The 22,766-nt window shown below is 37.3% G+C and overlaps 2 protein-coding genes across 5 annotated transcripts in view; one reads left to right on the top strand and one right to left on the bottom strand.

The window, feature by feature from the left end:
* Nucleotides 1-22,766, top strand: part of Sol1 — a 278,403-nt gene that overhangs the window by 49,696 nt on the left and 205,941 nt on the right. For all 3 annotated transcript variants that reach the window (XM_072903292.1, XM_072903291.1, XM_072903290.1), the window contains exon 3: nt 9,840-10,020. In XM_072903292.1, the coding sequence (XP_072759393.1) occupies nt 9,840-10,020 (181 nt within the window). The remainder of the gene's footprint in view (nt 1-9,839; nt 10,021-22,766) is intronic.
* M (zona pellucida domain-containing protein miniature) overlaps nt 1-22,766 on the bottom strand; it is a 258,694-nt gene that overhangs the window by 91,409 nt on the left and 144,519 nt on the right. The window lies entirely within an intron of this gene.

The following is a 22,766-nucleotide window of genomic DNA, read 5'->3' as shown; positions in this document are numbered from 1 at the left end:
GAGAAGAAAATAATTATCACTTGATAATTATTTACTTGATAACGGCTATAAAAATAGGCAGTTAATATTGCGTGATAACGAGTTAATAAATTTATGACATTTCTGGAGGCGAAATTATATTTAGGCGATAATTGTATTCGCTCTCGTTTCCCCTTCCCTTTTCATATATATTTTCCCATTAATAGTTAATATTATCCCGTTTGCCGAACGCTTATTAATGTGCATGATTTAATTCACAACTTTCAACCACAGAGTCAACATGTGTATATTCTCTCAATGTGTTGGTTACCAAAACGGCAAAACGAAAGCCGATCCATCATAATGCTCGATCTATCTCGGAATAATTTCAGCGTGGGCGCTCATCCTATATCCAATGCAGCGAATATCTCCATTAAAAGGGAGCATCGATTCCAGCTGATATTCAACACGCGGGGCAACGGAAGTCACGTTTGTTCTCTCTGAATGTATAACCGCTAACAGTCTATTTATTCGTATGATGCTGCTCCCTATGTAATTGATACATGGCTCACGACGAGCTGACCGTGTTGTTGCGTGTCTCGATTCGATGCGCAAAAAGAGAAAAGAAAAAAACATTGTTGTAAACGGCCGATAATACGGTGGTGCATCATCTCCATGACATAATGCGCGATTTATAACGACGGCTACGTCTACAGCATTTTTCTCAATATCTTCGGCGAGCGTGTTCAGAATTTTTCACATTTTTCAGATTCGCAGGAGAGTAAGTGAACGCATATATATAATCGCATTCTATTCGTTTAAAACCGTTTAAAACATAAATCATATCTTTAAAAATATCTTAAATACACCAAAACTTCATTACGTGCGATTAGTTAATTCTTTTTATAATTAACGTTACATATAGATCATTTTGACCCCATTGATATTTTAACAATAAAATATTTCAAAGATCTTAATCAATAAAAAAAAAGTTTTAAATTTATTTTTTAGTTTTTTGTTATGTATAATTATTTTCTACAAATGTCAAGGAATATGTATATAGTTTATTTTCAAGCATTTTGAAATAGTTAAAACTGTGACTAAATATTGTAATCCATACATGTCCAGGAAAAAAAAAAGTGTGAAAGGTTAATTTCCCGAGAAATTCAATCGAAATTATTTAGAATTGTTTTCGTGAAATTTAATTCGAAATATCAGTATACGCAATCATGAATAGATCGGTTCGAATAACCAAACTAGAGAAATTTGAGAATCGAGATGATAAACAAACATAAATATTTTTGTTTATATTATTGTGTAACAATTTAACGCGATACTGATATACGCACCGACACTTTTAACGCAAGGGACACAAACCTCCTCTCTCACATGTCCCTCACAGACACACACACACACACACACACACACACACATATATATATATATATATATATATATATATATACATTCACGGATTTTCACTGTAAGCTGTTTCAGCGGGGATATAATGGCAGAATTGTATACTTCGCCCATTATGATCTGGCCGAGGCCAGACTAAAGCCGGGTATTTATGTAATGCGGCCGTGTCGCGCCGTAATGCATGCATTGCGCATCCGTTGACACGGGGTTACAGAGCGTGTTAATTACTAGGCGGCCGTTATGCGTCATAAATTAATATTTCAATTACGATTTCACTAATGCCGTGTGTATACCGTCTCTCAGTACGATTCATATGTATTCCGACAGTACGAATTTCAACGGCCGGCATAGAGGGAGGGATGCATGTGCGCGTGTATGAAAATTGAATATAAATTATTGTCGATATCGCAGAGAATGGAAACCTCGTTAATTTCCGAGCGACTATTTCGATAATTCGTATGACACCTGTGAATTCAAGTTACGCTTGGACATTTGGAAATTATCGAACGGGAATAACTGGCCTTCGAAATTATGTGAAGAGCTTTTCTACTTCAGGCTATACGGGCTGCACGGAGTTCTGGCAGGGTCTATATCGAAGAGATAAGATCAGTATCGGCTCTTGAAACTGAAATATTTTATTCCTTTCGACATTTTATGCCTCGTATTATTTTTAGGTAGGCTTTATGAAAATTCTCTCTTTCTCTCATTTATATATATATATATATATATATATACCTACTCATATTAATTTGCAAATGAACCCAAATGTAAAAACGCAATAGCGATCCGCAGGCTCTCACAAAAGTACATCAAAAATATTAAGATTAATGTTTAAACACCTGTTTGCGTAACGCGGCGGTCTGCAATTCAAATGCGCTTAACATTTGCATTAGTAAAATAAAAAAAAACAAAAAAAAAACGAATGAGTATACACAGTTATATATATATATATATATATATATATATATATATACACATACATATGTGTGTATATCTGTAACCTTCGGGTCGCGTGACAGAACTCGATCGCACGGGACGAGAAAGCGTTGTGGCTACATTGTCATTCCGGATTCATGAATAAATACCTGCTCGCCCTAAAAAAAATCCGATTCACGAGAGAGCATCGCAAAAAAAAAATTCACCCAGCCAATAGTAGACGACGAAATAAAACGTGTGTACTGGCACCACCCACGGCTGTATATAAATTCTTGCTAGCTTGTTTGCGAATATTTCGGCCACCTGCTCCTAGATTGATATCCGCTCCCTTGCACATCGTAGGACCTATCAAATCGGTGTTGCGCGCCAAGCGATCCATAAAGAAGTGCCGATAGTCCAGATTGCACGATATTTCTCCCTCCTCATATCGATCGTGAGCACCTATGCGTGATACGACGCATTGTGATTAAAGGTACCGCCGTTGACAAAATCAACTCAATTATTCCAATCTTTTGTCTTTGTTTCATCAATATCGATTGACGGATTGAAAGCACATTTATTATTACTATTGCAAAAAAAGGCCATATTTATATACAGTATGTACATATAGCATATATTTACCTATAAAATGTGTACGGATAAAATTTTTGGCAAACTTTATTGGAATTCATATTTTATATGTACTATCAGTATTTATCCCCAAATTTATCTCAATGTTAGTGGACACAATGAAGTTTAATTTGCACCAAAAAACCATTCATTTTTACATTTCTCTCTGCCGTGTAGATGTACAAAATAGAAATACGTATGTGGGGGAGGCTTTTTCCAATAAATTGTACATTGAGTGTGAAGAATAATTGAAATATATAAAAGCGGCTTTTAAAATTTATTCTGACGCGATTGGGAGGATTGCGGACACATTCGAGAGTGTGATGCACGATTGTTGTTGACATTACGTAGGTGCTGTTACGACACGCATACACGCTAAAAGTCGTTTAGCAAAACATTTACGAAGCGCGTGTATGTACGTATACAGTGTCGAGTAAAAAGGGATTCACGCAGCTACTGACCGATTTCCGGTTTAGTGTGAATTATCCGTTCCACGCAGGTAGATACATATATGTATGCACGCGGAAGAATAAGCGGTAGCAATTTTATAATACATCCATAAAGAGTAGAAATAGCGCGGACAAATAGCATTCGTTTTATTGATAAACTTTTCAATATCTAACATGGTATATACCTCGATCAAAGCCGATTTATTTCAGTGGGTACAAAAATTGGTGCAATTTCACTATTTGTAATATTAATTTTCTCAATTTTTTTTAAACAGATTATAAAAAATAATAGTTTGGAGGCTGACATGTTTGGGATTTTATCAAAAGTTGCTGAGGTTCATAAAAGAGAAAATGTCAAATTAAGAAACGTGCCCAATGTAGTTCCTGAATATTTATATTCTCTCTTATTATTCTCCGACAATGAGAAATATTCGAGGATAATCTTTACGGGCACATTCTATTGTCACAAACGACTTGAAAGATAAAACGAGTTTGTAAAATGACATTTGATGTGATTGCGGAAGGAAAAGTATTAACAGTTTATATCTTGTACTTTCTTAACTTTGTCTCTGCAACATCGGCACTCAAAGGAAGATAATATAGCGGCAGCTTTTTGAAAATCGATACTCTCTACGCATCTTATCTAGCATACCTTCCGGCTCATTGCCATTTATGGTTCGTAACATTATGCAATTCTACTCGAAGGAAGGAGGCTTATAAATAAAAAGTTTTCATCAAAAATATCTTTATTTTTTTTTGTCTTTTATCGATTTGAAATTATCATTATTAATATCTTTTTATTTCTCTATCTATAACGTTAATTATTGCAGTCTGATAAAATTTTGATTACGAGATATTATTTGCTTGTTTATTTATTTTTGCCTAGAATGTTTGTTTTTAAATTGTGGTTAATGTTAAAAATGCAATCAATTTTTAAGCGAATTTTTCAGGTTATATATAAATTAATCATATAAAATTCAAAATCTCTCTTTCCAACCTTTTTTACTTATAAGCCTCGACAACATTCGATTTTATGATTACGACAAGCGCCGTAGGGAACGAAAAGTTGCCAATATAGAAATTGGTTATCGAGAAACGTGTGGTTAGATAGGATCGTACGTAAGAAGAGAGTCGAGAAGTTTAGCGCAACAGTAATTTGCGCAAACGAACGATGCGTCGAAAGAAGAGTCAAAGAGCGATTTCTGCTGCTCTCCCCGAGTGCATCTCTGGGGTAATTGAGTATGGAGCCATTGTGCTTTGAGAAACGATATTTCTAACCGGAGATAGTCAGAAGATACACCAGTCCCGCGGGAAATACTGCTCCTTAACGCGCGATGCACTTTTTACCTCCCTATCCTCCCTATCCTCCCCCTCACCCTTTCCCCGTCTCCGCCTTCTCGTTTCTCCGGCTTTTTTCCCCTTTCTTTTTTCATTGCCTCTTTATCCGGCTGCTTTTAGCAGAAGCCTTTCTGTGTCCACCAAGTAATCGCGTGATCTAAGTATGGTGGTAGCTGTGCTTTCAACAGGCTATCTGGCTGCATCGTGCAGTCTACTGCATCGCGAAGAACCTCTAATCGTCTGAGATAGATAAAGCATTTCATATATATTTCATCTGTGCCTAGATAGATCTATCTGCATTATGTATATATGTGTATAAATGTAAATACATAGAAAGGTAGTCAAGTAACTATTATTACCTCCATTATTTCCGAAATGATAACAGCGAACGAGAAATTTCATCAAACAAAAGTTACGTTGTACAGAGAGAGCTATTGTATAGTAATAAGCTTTTTAATAGATGGAATTACTTGAGAGTTAAATAAAGTTAAATAACCATCTTAATTTTTTTTAATAAAATTTTATATAAAATTTTTATATATGTGCTTTCTCTTAGACATTCTCTCTTTGTGCATATAAATATATTAAAACATTAAATAATATTTTAGAAGATATTTATAGATAATTTATTTTGACATGTTATGTAACATATGTGCATAATATATCTCGAAATGTGTTTGCCTTTCAATGACTTTATCTGAATATTTTTATGCATAAAATAATGAGGCAAATTAATTGATATAAAAAAATAATTGTATTTAAACAAATATTTAAAACTGTTACACTTGTATAATGTTTAAATTGGAGAAGGGAAAGAGGTCATAATCAATTGACTCTATTCATTATCGTGTGAAATATTTAATAGATATTTTAATGAAAATGGAAAGCTTAATAATTCACAAAATATTTCACATTTTGCAACATGTTAAAATAAATTATCTCATAAATTATTGAATTCTTATAATTCTACTTTATATAATAATATAAAAAATTACATATTTCTGATTTAATTTTTTTTTATATCTCTTAAGTTTCAAATAAAAATCTTATCATCGTTATAGGTTCTTTTCGTCCTGTGTAATTTTCATTAATTAAATTTTCCTCTAATTGATATAGTGTTTGAAGTAATTATAGTAATAGTATACAAAGTATATGTAATATATACTTATGTATCTACATATGTATGCATTAATCGTGAAAATTACGTGTACAGAATGTCTCAGATTCATCACAGTTATATTTGAAATATAGATTCTTTAATTAATGTAGAGTCCATATTGTGTGTGTATGTGTGTGAGTGTGTTTCGCAAAGAAAATTTGATTCTCCTAACTATGTTCAACTTTTAAGACATAGTTAACTTCAAATTAAAATTCTATTAAAGTCAAGTCTGTTATCGATTAATTTTTAATTAACTATAAATATCGGTTTTTCAACATTGGAAAAAAAGAATATCTTCTCAAGTTTGATTTATATCAATAATAATATTCACAGTCGATAGCGCAGATTGTGTGCGCGATGCTTATGGAACACCTTGTGTATACACAGGATATATATATATATATATATATATATATATATAAATGTACGAAGGAGGAACCGAACAGGCGCGGGGTCAGAGTTTCCCTTGCTTTTGCGGAAACCAAGTTTCAAGTTCCTATCCTGCCAGCAGCTTGTGGCACATCGGCCCAAATTCAGAAAAGTCAACTTGCGGCTGGAATTGAGTGCTAAGTGATTTCTGCTGTTTCCAGGGCGGCAATAATATCGTTGCCGTTTCTTAGTGTGCTCTTCTGATCTTATATCTTTGTCTGTGTGTTGCACTGTCTCTAGTATAATAGTATACAATACAGACAGCCGAAGAGTCGTGGGAAGAAAGGTCCCTTCGCGCTTCTCCGCGTCACACGGATCACCTGTCAGAGTTCTCACAGGTGTATAGCCATAATGCTTGAGGAAATGTGCGATAGTTTTGTCTCGCGAGAAAAAGATCGCATTATGTATCGATAAATAATAGCAATCTAAAAACGGCTTAATGCATCCGATTTATAAATATTCTGATATCCTGTTTTAAATATAATTTCTGTCTATCTTTATTTTATTAGAAAAAGGATAAAAGAGCATTTGTGCGGAAAATGGCATCTGAAAAAATTACATGTATCATTCGGCATTATATTTATTGTTAACAGTAGATAGAAGCGATGATCTTTGTTGTTGGTTAAAATTTTCTCCACTTTTTTCTTTTCGTCTATTTTCATTTTCATTCTTGTATATAAATAAGTTTCTTTAATATTCAAAGACAATCTATTTTATAGATTTTGTATATTAGGATCACGGTCGATTTTGCCGTAAAACGTGCATGTTCGACGCCGACGTGGAACACTTTCAGGCCACGTCGTTAATCGTATGCGCGTTTTTCCACGTTCAAGAGAAAGAACCTATCGTCTCTTCTCTCGAGAACTATCGCGGAATTCGCTTCTGTTATAAATAGAGCACAGCTTGAGAACGCTCGAGTCAGTGCCGGTGAACGTGACTGAACAATGATGTCTCCGAGTGTTTTAAAGCGGCCTGGCGCGCTCTACTTTAACAACCAAGAGGCCGTGGTCGTTTATAACATTGTACATACATATATACATATGTGACTCTGGACGAGAGGAGAATTAATTCTGCCGGTAATTAAAACATTTACCAGCTCTCTTATACTTAAAGAGGTCTCTCATGATTTCATCGCGCCAGCGATTTTTGCGAAAAGCATTGTCATCGATCATTTCGATGACCTAGACTTCTCTTATAACCTTCGCTCCGATTGTCTTTTATATTATAAATGTTCCCTACTATATTATTACTATAGAATTAATAATTTTAATAATACAGCTTTTTCTTTCCAATAAAATTATAATTATTTCAAACAGCTTGTATCAACAATTGGAAATGAAGATAATTAAATTTACTTTATTAAAGAATCTGTGGACAATAGAACACAAGAGGATGAAATGAATAACATTGTACATGTTAGAAAATTGCAAATGTCACAGCGTATCTTACGCGAGGCAGGACAAATAAGTTCAAGTACCACTGCTACGTTTCACGCGATAGGTCGCTTGGGTGTCCTTCCAATTGTAGAAATCTTTATACGACGATGCAGAGAGTTGAAAATGGTTAGACGAGAAATGTATGGCGAGAGACCAAGAGAGTGAAGGAAGAAAAATCGGATAGCCAGAGAAAAAAAAAAGGCTAAAAATGAAAGAAAACACTTTACTTCGGTTAAATAGAGAAAGAGCAGGCAAAGGAGGGGAGACATGGAGAGAGGGACAAAAAGAACATGCTCGGTTTTTGCTAATTTACTAAAGATCCTTCCGACTTGTGGCTTGCGAGGCTATTAATTCGCTGCGCGCGAAACGCGATATGTCCTTTCCATTGGTGCGCGACTTCCTCCTCCCCTTCTCCTCATGTCTCGCTTTTTCGAAAGGCTGATTAATTGCGTCACTATCCTTATAAATTGCTTTGTTTGCATTAGTTCTGCTGTGCTGAACGAATGCCCCGCGCTAATGGATCGCTTCAGCCGGAATAATCATTGCAAAGCACTCGCGCGCCGACAGAGACGGATCACGAGGGTAGCGTACGGATGGTGATATCATCTTGAATAAATGATTGTTTTCGCATTAACGGGCATCCCATAATGATTCACATTTTTCCTGCCATTGAGACGATCTTGTGACGTATAGATATTGTTCGTATAAGAAATATAAAATGATATTGGTCAAAAACTCTTGCTCACGATCAAATGTGACACTTTAGATGTTTTAAACGTATATCTCTTTTTTCCTTTATAACAAGAAATACATTTGGATCTCTCCTACATAATTTAAAATTTATAATGTCGAAGTAGGCAATTTTCGAAAGCTTTTGCGTTATTCTATCTTTGAAGAGAGGCGGAATGTCGTGCTTTACGAGCGTCAGCTTCGTAGCATTTCGCGGTCGAATTTCAACTTCTTGCAGTCGGTTGCTCTACACATCCGAATCGCTTTATTTTCTACAACAATGGCCGCACAATAAACCGGTATATTACACACCCCGGTACATGTACCTCTGTGGATAAAGAAGAAAAAAAAACAGAGAGAGAGAGAGAGAGAGAGAGAGAGATACTCCCTCCCTCCTGCATTACATCGAGTTACGGGATACAATAGGGTCCCCAAAGCATAAAACTGGTCGAGAATGTTCGGGCACTCTTTTGTACCGGCGGTATAACTCAAGTGTCATGCCGTTATTTAACCATAGATACGACAGGTCTTTGCATTCTCCCCGGTGTGTCCGCTCGCCCGAGAGAGGAGAAATCCCGCTGCCCCGACTAACGTAAAAGTTAATTGAAAAACAGGAAATTAAATTTTCGCTATTCCCAGTCGTGCGAGCCGGTCGGAAGCTTCTCAGATAATAGGAGCCACGTACGCTGGCTTTTGGCCGATGACTCTTCTATAAATTACCGCATTGCTTAATCATTTGCTGTCTGATTCACCGAGAGAGGAGGGAGGGGCAAATTTATGTTGCATAATTTTTATATCACGCGAATGCAAGTGGATAAAAGGAATCTTGTAACGAAAATCTATCCTGCGACGAACGATTATTAAACCACACATTTTTGATCATCCGATTGAATTATCATATATTCCCTATCGCGGAAATTTTTTGTCCCCAAAATGTCAAAATATATAATTTAATTCTTCGAGTTTTGCACTCCAGTAGTGTAAAAACTAGATCGATACGCAGACCGACGGCTTCATTTTGAAAATAAGAAAACTTTTCTCTCACGCGAGCATACTCTCGCCCCGGGAACTAGTGTCAGATGGTGAATTTCATTATTGACAAGGCCCGATATCTCTACATTAAAATCGTTTCAGCGCGAGACACATCGACGTCCAAGAAAACTTGCGGTATTTCTCGATTAGATACGACTTGTCGAACACACTGTCAAATATCACTAAAACTTTATGTTACTTCGTCCATCTGTGTGTGTGTGTGTGTTTGTGTGTGTGTGTGTGTGTGTGTGTATGTACGTGTGTTTGTGCGCGCGCCCCTTACATTATTTCTCCGAACTTTCAGATTTTGCCAGATGTCTACACGGTATTACTTTTCTTTTTCAGGTTGTTCTTGCGTTGTATATAGCAGCTCGGACAGGCCTCAAGGTGGCACTTTTACATCCCCCAATTTTCCCAGACGATACCCACCGAACATTGATTGCCTTCTTTATACGTTCATCGGTCATCCGGATGAGATCATCGCTTTAACGTTTCATCAGTTTAACATTCGTCGTGCCTGGCCTGAGTAAGTAATGTAAATTTAAAGAGCAAATATTTAAAACCTTTTATTCCATTTGCATCTTATCTTTGATTAAAGGAAAATCGATTACATTATACGACGGAATGTAAAAAAAGAAAGGCACCAAAACCAACATATTATTTTATTTCTGGGCTTTAATCTTTAGCTAAAAATTCTGAATGATATTTAATAAACATTTACATATTTAATAGACATTTAGAGATTTTTGTTTTTTATTACTATATCACGATTTTAGTAATATTGTTTTAAATCAAATAATCTTTTTATAAAGCACAAACGAAAATTTAAAAAATTAATTTCCGAAACCGACATATTCATTAAAAAATTCACTAAAAAACTACAAATAGGGAATATGTTATAGATATAGAAAAATACTGCGATGAAAGTTATTGAATACATAAATTTATGAAGTTTGAAATAAAATTATATTGTTTTTTTCTCTCTCTCTCTCTCTCTCTCTCTCTTTCTTATTTATTTATAATCTCTTTCTATCTTTTAAAGCTATCAGTTTCAATGAGTAAAATTTTCATATGAGACATTTACACAAAATCAGCCAATTTATTCATATTCTTTAAATGGATATTTCAAAAAAAAATTTCAAAATGTCATATTATATCAATATATAAACCACAAAGAATATATCGGTTTGTGGAATATCCTAATCTAATTTTCTTACCTGCATTTTGAAAGCAACAATAAAAGTGAAAACTAAAATGGATAGAAAAAATCTACAAGCATGTAGAATCACGTAATATTATAAAAAAGATATTAAAAGATACTAAAAGAAAGCGTTAGTAAAAAAGCTTTAAACTTCAAGAACTTAATTGAAATCAACTTAGCATATATATATATATATATATCCAAACGAAGAATGCACAAAATGTAGGCTTATGAGTAAATTAATTAAGTAAATCAAATCAACTTTAATAAAGCGTAACATATAATTTCTGAAATATATGGGTATGATGTTTCAAAAAGGATTATTTGTTGGTTTTAATACTTTTGCTCTCCATGTAATTAAGTTCTTTATTTATTAAATATGGATATATAAATTGAGGAATATTAAATTGAGAGATATTATAAATTCGAGCATTTTAAAATTTACGTGCGTATCTATCGAAACTATGCTCTTTAAAAGCAGAATATATCAGTTTTTAAACGTCTACTCTAACTCTTTAATTACATTTACCATAGCTCGGCAATTATAACGCAGTTTGCAGATTTTTCTCGCTCATAAATTGACGTTATGTGCAATCATGTGTACGATACAGCACGTCGCTTTCATACATAGATTATAATTAGACAGATCGTGTTTCTCGCCAGTGTTCGGAACTGGCAGGCAGTATTATGTCAACAGATAAATTATCCACGCGCAGAGTGATCTGCCCTGCTACCTAATTCGGTCCTTTGCTTGTCCAGCGAAGTCTATTCGCGGTTGTCTGCCACCGACGGAATGGCAGGCCTATGCTTCGTACGTCAAATTATACAGATACGGTCGCACGCGAATATATATTACATATTAGAAGTACATATTTAGAGAAAGAGAAAGAGAAAAAGAAAGCATACCAGAATTACGAATGTTACGCGTTGTATTGTCAGCGGACTGAGTAATGTCGATTTTCACATGATTTTTATTTTCGTAAACATGATTACGGACATTGCAATATTTCTTTCCACGAAGAAATTGTGCTTGTTCGCAAGGGAATTCCGAGATATCTTGGTTCACCAAAAATTCAGCGCCCGAGATCCCTGAGACATAGTAATACGATTTTAAGAGCGTCCGGGGTCACGCCGTGTAAAGGCAGGCGGAAAGTAAAGTGCTCATAGCGGGAGTTTCTTTTAACGAGCGTTCGCTTCATTAACTTTGTATCAAGCGTGATTAAATTCCTAATGCATTGGCCGATTTAAATTCTTTTTTTCAAGAATTGTTTCTTCCTCTCTAAGTATCCGTCTGTGAATCTAGATAAGGACATTTTCTAACAAAGTGTGAGCAAGATCTCTCTCTTTCTCTCTGTAACCATTAATCTAAATCGTTAAAAAAAAATGGCAATATTGAATTATTGAGCAATTTCACGATATAAAATTCAATCCGATTCTTTCAACGTCTTATACGCTAGCTTTACGAAAACTCAGAAATTCGTGGTGTAATGACTGTTTCGCGAAATTGAATTCGGGATGCGATTCGTCCCAAGGTGAGAGCGGAAGAGGGAACAAGTGCCGTGACTTACGGCACGAGTCCCGGTAGTGCTTGAGTAGAGCTAGTAGCCAATTTGTAGCGCGTTACATATGTACTTCGGTTACCTGGGGGAAAGCGCGACGGTGGTAACGCAATCGTGTAAATCGTGCATCGTATCAGAGTGGCTCGCGCAAAACTTGTGAACCGCCATTTCATTGCCCGCAGGAGAAACTTAACGCGAATAAAGATTTAACGAGAGAGATTTTCTTTCTGAGACGCCACAGATTCCGTCACTCCACACCGTATTCGATTCATCGCGCAATTACATTCGTAAAAATCGTAAAACAGGATAGAAAATTAGATAGAAAATTAGATGGCGTGCTGTTCGAAAGCGAGCGTTAAATACGCTTTAAATCTAGCTTTACTTTAATAATCTATGTACATTCGTCGAGGATTTTGCTCGCGCTTTTCGTAAAATTTACGTTGCGCCTGAATGCAGTGTTTTAGGATCTAAAACGAGCGTAAGTCCGCTGCAGCGAGACGTTTACTTCACCTGTACCACAATTTATTGTAGGTAGGAATTTCAAGTAGAGGGTCTCTCCTCTCTTGGCAAAAGGCTGAAGGCTGAGCTCGCGGATGTGTATAAGATATATTTTAAATACATATATATAAACAAAAATGTGGATACATTTTTCTATTAAGTGTTCAGAGATTTGTGACATTACGTTTGATATATCTAAATTTTTTCTTTATAAATAATAAATATTAATAACTAATGATACAGATAGTCTTGTAGAGATATCTTGTTAACATGTGCTCGCAAACTGAGCTACAATATTGACAATACAATTTTACGCACGTATGTCGCTTTAAACGAAAGATACTTACTTTGATTAAAAAAAGTTTTATGCCACGAACAGAAGGCGTCTCGTCCCAAGCTCGTTCACTTGCATTCGCCGCGCGTCAAGTCCCAGGATAGCGTGGCAAAGGGTACCCTCTTGCACCTTGGTTGCATCGCATGCAACGCCGTGGCTGATTGCACGACGTTGTTCCCTTGACACTTGGCCGCAGTGACCTGCCAGCCCGATTGCAGCATCCGTAACGCGCGACGTGGGACGTGGGACGTGGGACGTGGGACGCGCAACGAGACACGATACAGGCACCGCGACACCGGTTGCGTTGTCGTACTGTCGTACAGTTCCGTTGCAGCCAACCCCTTTCACGTTATTCCCCTTTACCGTCTCGGTATCGCGCATCTGGGAGATCCCCGAGACGAAAGGAACAACAACTCACGCCGGACCTGAATCTCGCGCACCGAAATTTCCGTTCAAGGGATCCGTGTCGCACGGCGGTTGAAGTTCGCCGGTTGGTTTGCGAGGTAACTTGGCGTGGGTTAGGTGGGTGTGGGTTAGCGAAGTCATGCGGGAACAGGAAGGAAGAGAGCGGAAAGGCGGACGGGTCGCGGGAGTTGAGGATGGAGGAAGTTATGGTCGACAGGCAAAGGGTAGATGCTCCTCCGAGGGTACGTCTACTCTACGTTCGCGGTCGGTGGGGGATGCAGATTTTATTTTCGCCGCCATGCGCGAACTTGGTTTCCCGTTCTTACGAGCGGAGAATATGAATCTCTCTTTTGTGAACTGAAAGCGCGGTTGCACTTTCCGCTTGCTAAATCCGTTATCCACATTTCCCGCACGGGAAATGTAATATCGCGTCGATTCGCAAATAGAATGACAGGACGAAAGGTAAGTACTTTTAAGTAGGAAAAATTCGCGTATGATCGATCTCCGCACGTCGTCGTCGTCGTCGTCGTCGTCGTCGTCGTCGTCGTCGTCGTCGTCGTCGTCGTCGTCGTCGTCGTCGTCGTCGTCGTCGTCGTCGTCGTCGTCGTCGTCGTCGTCGTCGTCGTCGTCGTCGTCGTCGCCGCCGTCGCCGCCGTCGCCGGGATAAGGATCCGGTAATGTCGTCGTCGATCGTCTCTCAACCAAACTGTCAAACGATCCGTGAATCGTTCGCCGTAAAGCGCGCGGTCCGCGGCCGCGTTTACGTATGCGGGGCGACGGAATTTGTGCTATCGCGCATTATGCATCGAACTGCGATGTCGGCCAGCGGAACTTCCGACAGGCAAGACGGACTGTTGGAAATGCAAACGGCAAACAACAATCCGCAGTAACGGCGCAACGAAGCTTTGCGAAGCTGTTTGCTACAAATCGCTCGAGCGATCATTTCGGCAGTTACATTACCTCGTCCGTCGTCAGTTACAGCCCGTCGGAAATTTCCGCGGTTTGGTTTTCGGACGCTCGCCTATTCCTGCCGAAGCGTCCCTCAGGAACGTAATCTACAGAGAAATCGACCGGTCATTTGCTAATTCAGAACGCACATGTGAAGGGTCGTCTGATTTGTTCGACGCAAGATTTTGTCATTTCGCAATTAATTTTTCGCTGTCGGAATCAGATGAGTTGCTCATCTCATTCTCATACACAAGAATCATTTTTCTCATTGAGTTTATTATTTTCTTTTCGCTTTAGTATATTTGAGTAGTTAATTGAAAAATTTTCTACGAAAGAACGGAAAGCTTCTGCCAAAGTCGGCGCCCTGCTAGTTATTTCTGTTAAATCCCATTGAGACTTGTTGGCGAATGTAATGGAAAAAGAATCCCGCACCTTTTTCCACGGAGTCGCAGATCCGGACCGAATGAAAGTCTGTATACAATCCACGCGGATTAATATTTTCGCAAAAGCGGAAGTTGGTTGAGAGAATCCACCGCGCCGATTTATGCCGAGCACACGCGCGCGTTTACTCCCAGGTACACTCTTTAAGCGAGATTCTATTTACAAATCCTCCCACCGTCGGCGGTCATAAATCGTTTCTACTACTTCTAAGGTCGCGCGTCCAAGACCCGTGCGCCTCGGGTCCAATATTAACCTATGGAGATGGTCCTATTAATATGGCGCACGCTCGCGCGAGCTGCATGGCGATCGTTTACAGTGTGCCGCGTGTGTCCTAAAGCTTAGAAAATCCCTCGGAGAAGAGAGGAAACTTCGGCTTTATATCCAAGGGCGCCGATAGTAAGCCGCTTCCCCTTACGAGTTATATACGAGCAAGAGATACTGCTTGAAGTTTCCGGCGCAAACTAAGGATCTCCTAATGGATACCCCACGGATTCTAACTATTAAATGAGCCCGCACGATAGGGCTCCTCGACGGCTCTCGCGAATGCAACACGAATATCGGTAAATTGACATTTCTTAATTACATATCGATTTTGTCTCTGACTAGCTAAATTATTATGTATTCTGCTCTCGACAAATAAATTCTAATTTTAATCATCTTGCCGCGTGTTTTATTTATAAAACTAATATAAATTTGATCCGCTTAATTAATTTATTCATCCAGAATTCGTGGCTTTTGTCGCTCTTTTATATGCTCAATTAGCTTGTATTAAATTTTTGAAATTCAATAATTTTTTTCCTACAATTGTTTTTGACGAATTATTAATTTATAAATAGCGATAAATTACTGATTAGAATATTCTTTAAATACTCTATGGATACTGTACATCGATATAATCTAATATTTTATTTCAAAATATCAATTTAAAATTATAAATAAATTCATGATTTTATTTTTATTTGCCTTTTATAAATATTTCCTACGAACAATTTTTTTGCGCTAAAAATTTCTGTTTTTCAGAAATGAAAAAAATATTTATTTTCACGACTAAATAAAATACGTAATTTTATTTGAAATTTAAGAAATATGTTTACATGTTTACAATTTTTGTTACAGTATTTTTTCATATTTCTATCATGTTTTTGATATATTCATATATTATTATATTGTATGTATTGTATTTCCAGCGAGTATATCGGTTTCGAAGACAATTTTTCAGACCTCAATTTTCGTTCACTTTACAGAGAGACCGTATGTTCGAAAGTTTGAAACAATATTCTCAAAATATATGACACAGAGTGTGATAGAGAACGGTCTCCGGTAAATATTCGTGAATATAAATTTTCAGTTTGAACTTTCGGCGAGAAACTAGAGATGAAACAGTGTGTTTCTGCTATTTGTATCGTCAACAAGATCTATGTATCTTGAATAGAACGTTCCTAAGAGCTAAGAGCTTCGGAATTACGTGTAACTTTGTTCGTTTAGCGTAATTTCGCGCAATGCGCGGGCTATCTTGGCACAGTATCTGGCGATGCGGACGCCTGAGAGGCGAACAAGGTGGTTTAGCGTGGTGTTGTGTGTACACGAAAACGCGCGGTCGGCCATTCCGGAAGGAGAGGCAACCTCGAGTTTGCGGCAACGGCGGGACATTCTAGCTACAACATCGGCTTTCTCGTAACGGCCGAATACCTAACGGTCGAGCCGCGACTAGGAATTATACTTGTCGGCTGAGATTAATTATGTGCGAGATGAAATTCCTGGATACACGGAGTATGACAATTCAAAACGGTTTCGTTGTCCACTCACTCCCCTCCCCCCTTCCCCCCCCCCCGCCCCGGAAAGTCGACTATACCAGTCCGAGGTCTACGTTTGTGATCTCCCGACTTTGCTACTCGGAGATTAAATTAGCTGGAAGCTCGAGTCGCACGAAACGACGGATAAAATGCCTGAATTTGACCTATAGTCGAAACCCTAAAATATCCTCGCGACTCTCCAGTTGTAATCCAAGTTTCTTTTTAATTGTCATGAATATTTCAGCTTCTCTCGGAACAAGAGGTAGGATTGGATTCGCCGGACGAAAACTTTGCTCTTCGGTCTCGTGGCTATGGAGATATCTTTCTTCCTCTCTTCGTAAAAGGCCACCATTATCTGAAATTGCAGCCGGTATGTTTTTGCGCCTTTAGGTAGAAAGAGAAAAAGAGAGAGAGGGAGGAAGAAATAATCCCCTCAAAAAAGAGAAAACGGCGTAGTAATCATAACCATCTCTTAATCGTGCACACTAGTAATCGTTATAAGTTCCATCTCTTAATCGTACACAGTATTTCTTTTGTTACTCTTTACTTGTATTACTATTTCCGTAAAGTGCATAAATTAATCGAGAATATCCGAATGATGAAGGATGATGCGTATTTTTAATTTATGTTATATTAGCAATTCGCGCGAACAATATCGTCGTTAAACCTTTATAGTTGCCGCCTACGTGACAACATAGTTAGACTGGAACGTATTTGAATACTCGCCGAGATGGTAAATATTATGTGCATCAAATCTTCCCCGTCGATGGTGCCTTCAATTAACATACAAAATGCAGCAACGTTGACTTCATGAAATATTCAATGTAACGACAGACATCGAACGAGCGCGTAGGTTATCGAGCCTCGCCTACGAAAATGAATGGGGCACCGCTAATGTCGTAAAAAAGAGCACGAGGTATCTTTCATTGAGCCAGGAAGCAACGCCTTTACTCGCCATTAACGGTAATATAAAATAGATATGTGTAATTGGGTGCCCCCGAGTTCGCACGATCGCATATAAAACTCGATCGAAAGATGAAAATATTTAAGACCTATGTAAAAAGAAAATGAAAAGAACAGAGAAAAAGGGGCGATCGTTTGTGGAATAAAGGATGAAAGGTTGGATGACAAACACCCGCATTATCGGATCTTTTCTATATATGTACAATTGCGTACATAAAACAAAAAGATGGAAGTCGCATCGAAAATCGAAACGTTATTCTCTCTATTGTAACAAGATGTACATCATAGAAAAAAGTAGCTGCATAAAAAGATAAAGATATATCGCGCGTGTATCCAATAATCGTTTTTTATCAAATTCCAAAGCGGAGAATTATTCGTTTTCCTCTTTTGAAATACAATAAACAAGCTTTTCCTCAACAAAAAAAAAAAAAAAAAAAAAAAAAAAACTAAAACTTTGTTTTTTCTTTTCAGTAACATTATTTTCTGCCTCTAATACTTTTTAAAATATGCAACCGGGTCGGTTCAGTGAAATATCGTGTAAAGCGAAGTGCTTTCTGCACGATGTCTCCAACGAAAGGCCACTCTACCCGATTAGTTTAATACCAATTTTTTTCTCGAGACATTCAATGATATCCGTATTTTACGCGCATCTTTGTATTTACGTGCGAGTATTACGAGCGTTAAAGAAAATGTGTCAGAAATTTCTCAAAGTCGCCGGAGAAAGCATTTCAATAGAAACTTTTAACGTAAATACAACAGCGAGTTTGTATCCTGGCACATCGACGATAACATAATAATTCTGGTTAGAAATCTGTTTACATTCTCTTTTTTGATCTCATCCATCATAGTCGACCTTTCCAAGCGTGTATAGTTACCGCGCGAAGTTTTTCGATGTCGCGATGCTTCCGGCCACTATTTAAATCCGCGTTTCATCGTGCTACGTACGTTCTGTTGACGTAACGCGTAGCGTCTCGCGGCGATGTTTACTTTCCATCAGGGGCCAAAGCGCTCAGGCATTCGTTATTCCGTTCGCGGGACAGTTTCCAATTTCCGTCTAGCTAGAGAATCCCCGATCCCGCCCCGTCTCTCGTATAACGTGGTGAGGTCGTACGCTCGATGATTAACCTTTCGCATCCTACCCTTTCGTAAGCGGCACGCGCGAAAGGAACGGCGAGAGAGAGAGAGAAGAGTGCGAAACGCGCGAATTAACGGGGGGCTCCTTCTTCCCCTCCCCCCGTCGTCCGCTTCCTGATTGCGCGAGTTCCATCGTAGTCATTTTTTTCTCCTGCATCGTTCCTCGAATGAATAATGCAGAAGATCTCTCGCCCCCATCTCTCTCTCTGCCCGCGACCTGGTTCAACCCCCTCCGAACCTACCCCCGCGGGTGCCACATTCCGCATTCCGCAATCTTCTCGTGTCTTGGCGCTCGTCGTCTACGTTAGTTCCTCATTCCCCTCCCTCTTTCTCTCTCTCCCCCCCCTCCCCGCCCCCCAGTCGTTTGCACGGCGAGACTCGCGGCTTCTTTACAGACCATTTCATCTCTTACGCGCGGACCCTCTGCATACTTAAATGCACGCGCGAAACGCCGTCTGAGCTTTGACCTTTCACTCGCTCCGTATCCGACGCGCGTTTTCCTCGTGAATCACTTTGCCGCATCTCGGCCCCTATTTCGGTTTACTTATAAGAATTCGATGTCGGATAAAGAAGATCGATGCGAGATTCGAAACTTATAATCGGATTAAAAGTGATTTAAAAAATAATCATATTATCAATATATTTTATAGCTACATTAATACAACTAAAATTTTGTATAATGTTAGATATTTAAATATATTATTTTTAGCTTGCTTGGGTATGTAACTGTAATAATACTGTGTAAAATAATTGAAGAACCTGTGTGCAAAATGAAATTGTGATATAACCGTGAAAAATCTCGACAACGTCTATCAAGATATAAATAAAAAAAGTACGCAACACATTTTACATTTGGTAAAACAATTTAAAATTACTCGAGTTTAACGAAAAAAATTATGTGAATGTGTAAAATGTCAAGATTTTACTTTTATTTTTTTAATAGGTATATAAAATATCTTTTATTATACCTTGATAAATCTATCGAAGATGAATTTGATGATGCTTAATACGAGATCGTTCGCAGTATCAAATTTAAAAACGCATAAATATAAATTTTTCAATAGTTACTTTTCTCGAACATAAAGCTTTCCATAAATATGAAAAGATTTTATTATACATTTTTATTTTTTCACACCAAATCATTTTCTTTTGTCATTTGTATATATTGCGGACATATACGTTGCATATACTGAAAGAATTCATGGAAATGTGTTGCAAATGTGGTAAAATAACCATATCCACTTTCTCTCCAGACTGCCGCACAAAAGTAAGATGTACGCCTATACATATATACATAAATATGTTTCTGTCTCTCAGATTGTATATGAGAACGAGATATACTATTTTGCATTATTATACTATCACTTATCATCATTCGCGCATTATATCATGTGCGGCAGACCTATTCCGACAATCAGTCAGCTGAAGAATATCATATACATATATATCGCGTATGTATTCTGCGTGCATAAACGATGTGCTCGATAGTAGAACTGGTCATTTTTTTCGAGAATAAACTCACCTATAAGCGATATACATACAAGTACTATTCTATTACAAGAGGTCAGCTTGACTTAATTATATCCCGGTGTTCTTTGATATTCTACGCCGCTTGGAACATCTTGAAGAAGAAATACAAGCAGTGTTGGCTACGGAAATACGATATGTACATTGGACTGTTTTCCGTGAAATACAGCACCTACAACGTTTCCCTACAAGCTGTGATACGGCTATGAAACGGAAAAGAATCCGGAACAAGATATCAAGTAGTTTTTATAGTTTCGAGTTTGATATTCGTGTGCATGTTGCAATATTACATTTGACAAAATCCCGAACAAGTATAAGAATTTTATATTTTGCGACGCGTTTCTTTGATAATACGTTAATAATAATATGAAAGTAGGTCACCCATGAAAGAAGGATGGGCGCTCATACAGAAAGTCACGTTACGATTTAATGTTCTTTGTCATTATTTATATATTAAAAGACACTCTCACGTGAACGAGGAAGGAGTCGCTTAAGGCGAGGAAGGGATACAATTTTCAGTAGGATGTTGTATAAAAGCATTACAGATTAATTTTTTTTGTCTTGTATAATATTTTTGAGTAGACTGATCATGCCAAGCGAAAGACGCTACGATTGATCCAGAGAATGCAATTATTTTTTCTTTCCAAACATTTCGGACTGAATATTAATTTAATAATCGTACGAGGAAAAAATGTTCCTGTCGAATGTTCGACGGCACGATATATAATTTAGACGTCAGATCATATTTTGAAAGTCGCTTCTATAACAAAGAGTGACTGCGCTCGCCTCGCTAAAAAGTGCACCTTATCAGCGCTTCCTTCGCCGCCTGCATCACCGTTGCGATATGACAGCATGAAAGAGGCATCATGACGATGCAACGAAGCGGCGTGCGATTTAACTGCGTCACGCAGCATTTGCACGAGTTACTTCCAAATCTTGCACGGATATTGCGCGTAAAAAAAAAGATCCTTCCATGTTCGACTTATGAGTTCGATCTTTCCTTCTGTGTATTATTATCGATATATAGAAAGAGTATACAGCAATATTTTTTTTAGATTTTACGTATATTTAAAAAATGTTTGCCATTTTAAAGTCAAGAAAAATCTAAGTATCAAAAAATTAAATATTTTTACGATACACAGTTTAATAAAAAAATTGATGTTTTTTTTGTTTACTCAAATACAAAAAGAAAGAATAATACCGTAATTGGTTTAATGTTCAATACACGATTCTAGTTATAAAATTAATCCATCATGTCAAAAATATTTAGTAGATCCTCAATGATCTGATTCGTGCTTTTTTTCTATAATAGATTCAATTTAATTATGAATATTATTAATTATAATTGATATAATATGTTTTTTTATTCTTTTTAAAGACTGAAAGTCTTGACAACATTATTAATTGCAATAAGATTTTTTCAACACATGACATATCGTAGTTATAACATGACAAATTACATTAAAATGGTCTATTTTTGCAACTTTACAAATTATTTTCTCAAAACTGTGACGTGATAAAGTAATTTGCAAAATGTATGGGATGTAGTATCAAAGAAAGATCTAAATGATTATCTTCTTTTCTTGTGTTTTTTTTCTTGTTAAAACTGTGCAATTATTTATAAAATAGGACAAAACGTTGATTCGTGCAATTTATTCTTAGAATTTTTCTCGATGCTATTTTTTTCGATGACAAAGAAACGAACGTAGGTCAGTGATCTCATTTCACGACTCTAACCGCTCTATCAAACTGTTTGACTTTTATGAGCACTAAACGTAAGTGGTCGCGATACGAAGACATATCGTCGTTGTTTATCGTGCATCATATACCAATGCGAAATTCGACGAAAAACATAAACTGGGCTATCGGTGAAATAGCACGGCTTTCTTCCATTCGATTGTAGTACCTTTTATCGAGGGATGTCAATATATAAAATGACAGTTACCTGACATCGATCGATAAGATGGTCGTGCAAGTTTCTCCCTAATTAATTTTTAAATAAGGATGAAACACGCCAAGTACGACAGACGAGACATGATGTATGAGGAGAAGAGGGAAAACATTTAATGATAAACGTTGGATAAGTAAGGAAGGACAGCTATTTCCTGCCCGTAAAAATCTTCTGCAAAAGGTATTAAGGTATTATTCAATTTAAAATGTTGTTTCACATTGAAAATAATTTCTCGATAATTATTGGAAAATAATTGTATAGAAAATAATAGAAAAAAAACGGTGTCCAATTTCAGCGATAATTATACGACGCGGGTTGATTCCAACCGGATGCGAGAAAGAAACCGGAGAGCCGCTCATGAAACTTAAACTCCACTTTGTTCCGCGAAACAATCTCTAATTATCGCAATGTAGTTCGAGTTTCGCAACTCGAGTAGCGACTCTTATGAGAAACGCAAGGTGTAATCTTCTACGAGAAAAAGAAAGAGAAAAAAAAGAGTTCATCTCCTCCCACTCCAT

The sequence above is a fragment of the Anoplolepis gracilipes genome, chromosome 12, assembly GCF_047496725.1.
Source record: "Anoplolepis gracilipes chromosome 12, ASM4749672v1, whole genome shotgun sequence".
Taxonomy (NCBI): Eukaryota; Metazoa; Arthropoda; class Insecta; order Hymenoptera; family Formicidae; genus Anoplolepis; species Anoplolepis gracilipes.
Note: the sequence above shows the minus strand (reverse complement) of the source record. Positions and strands in the feature narration are given on the sequence as shown.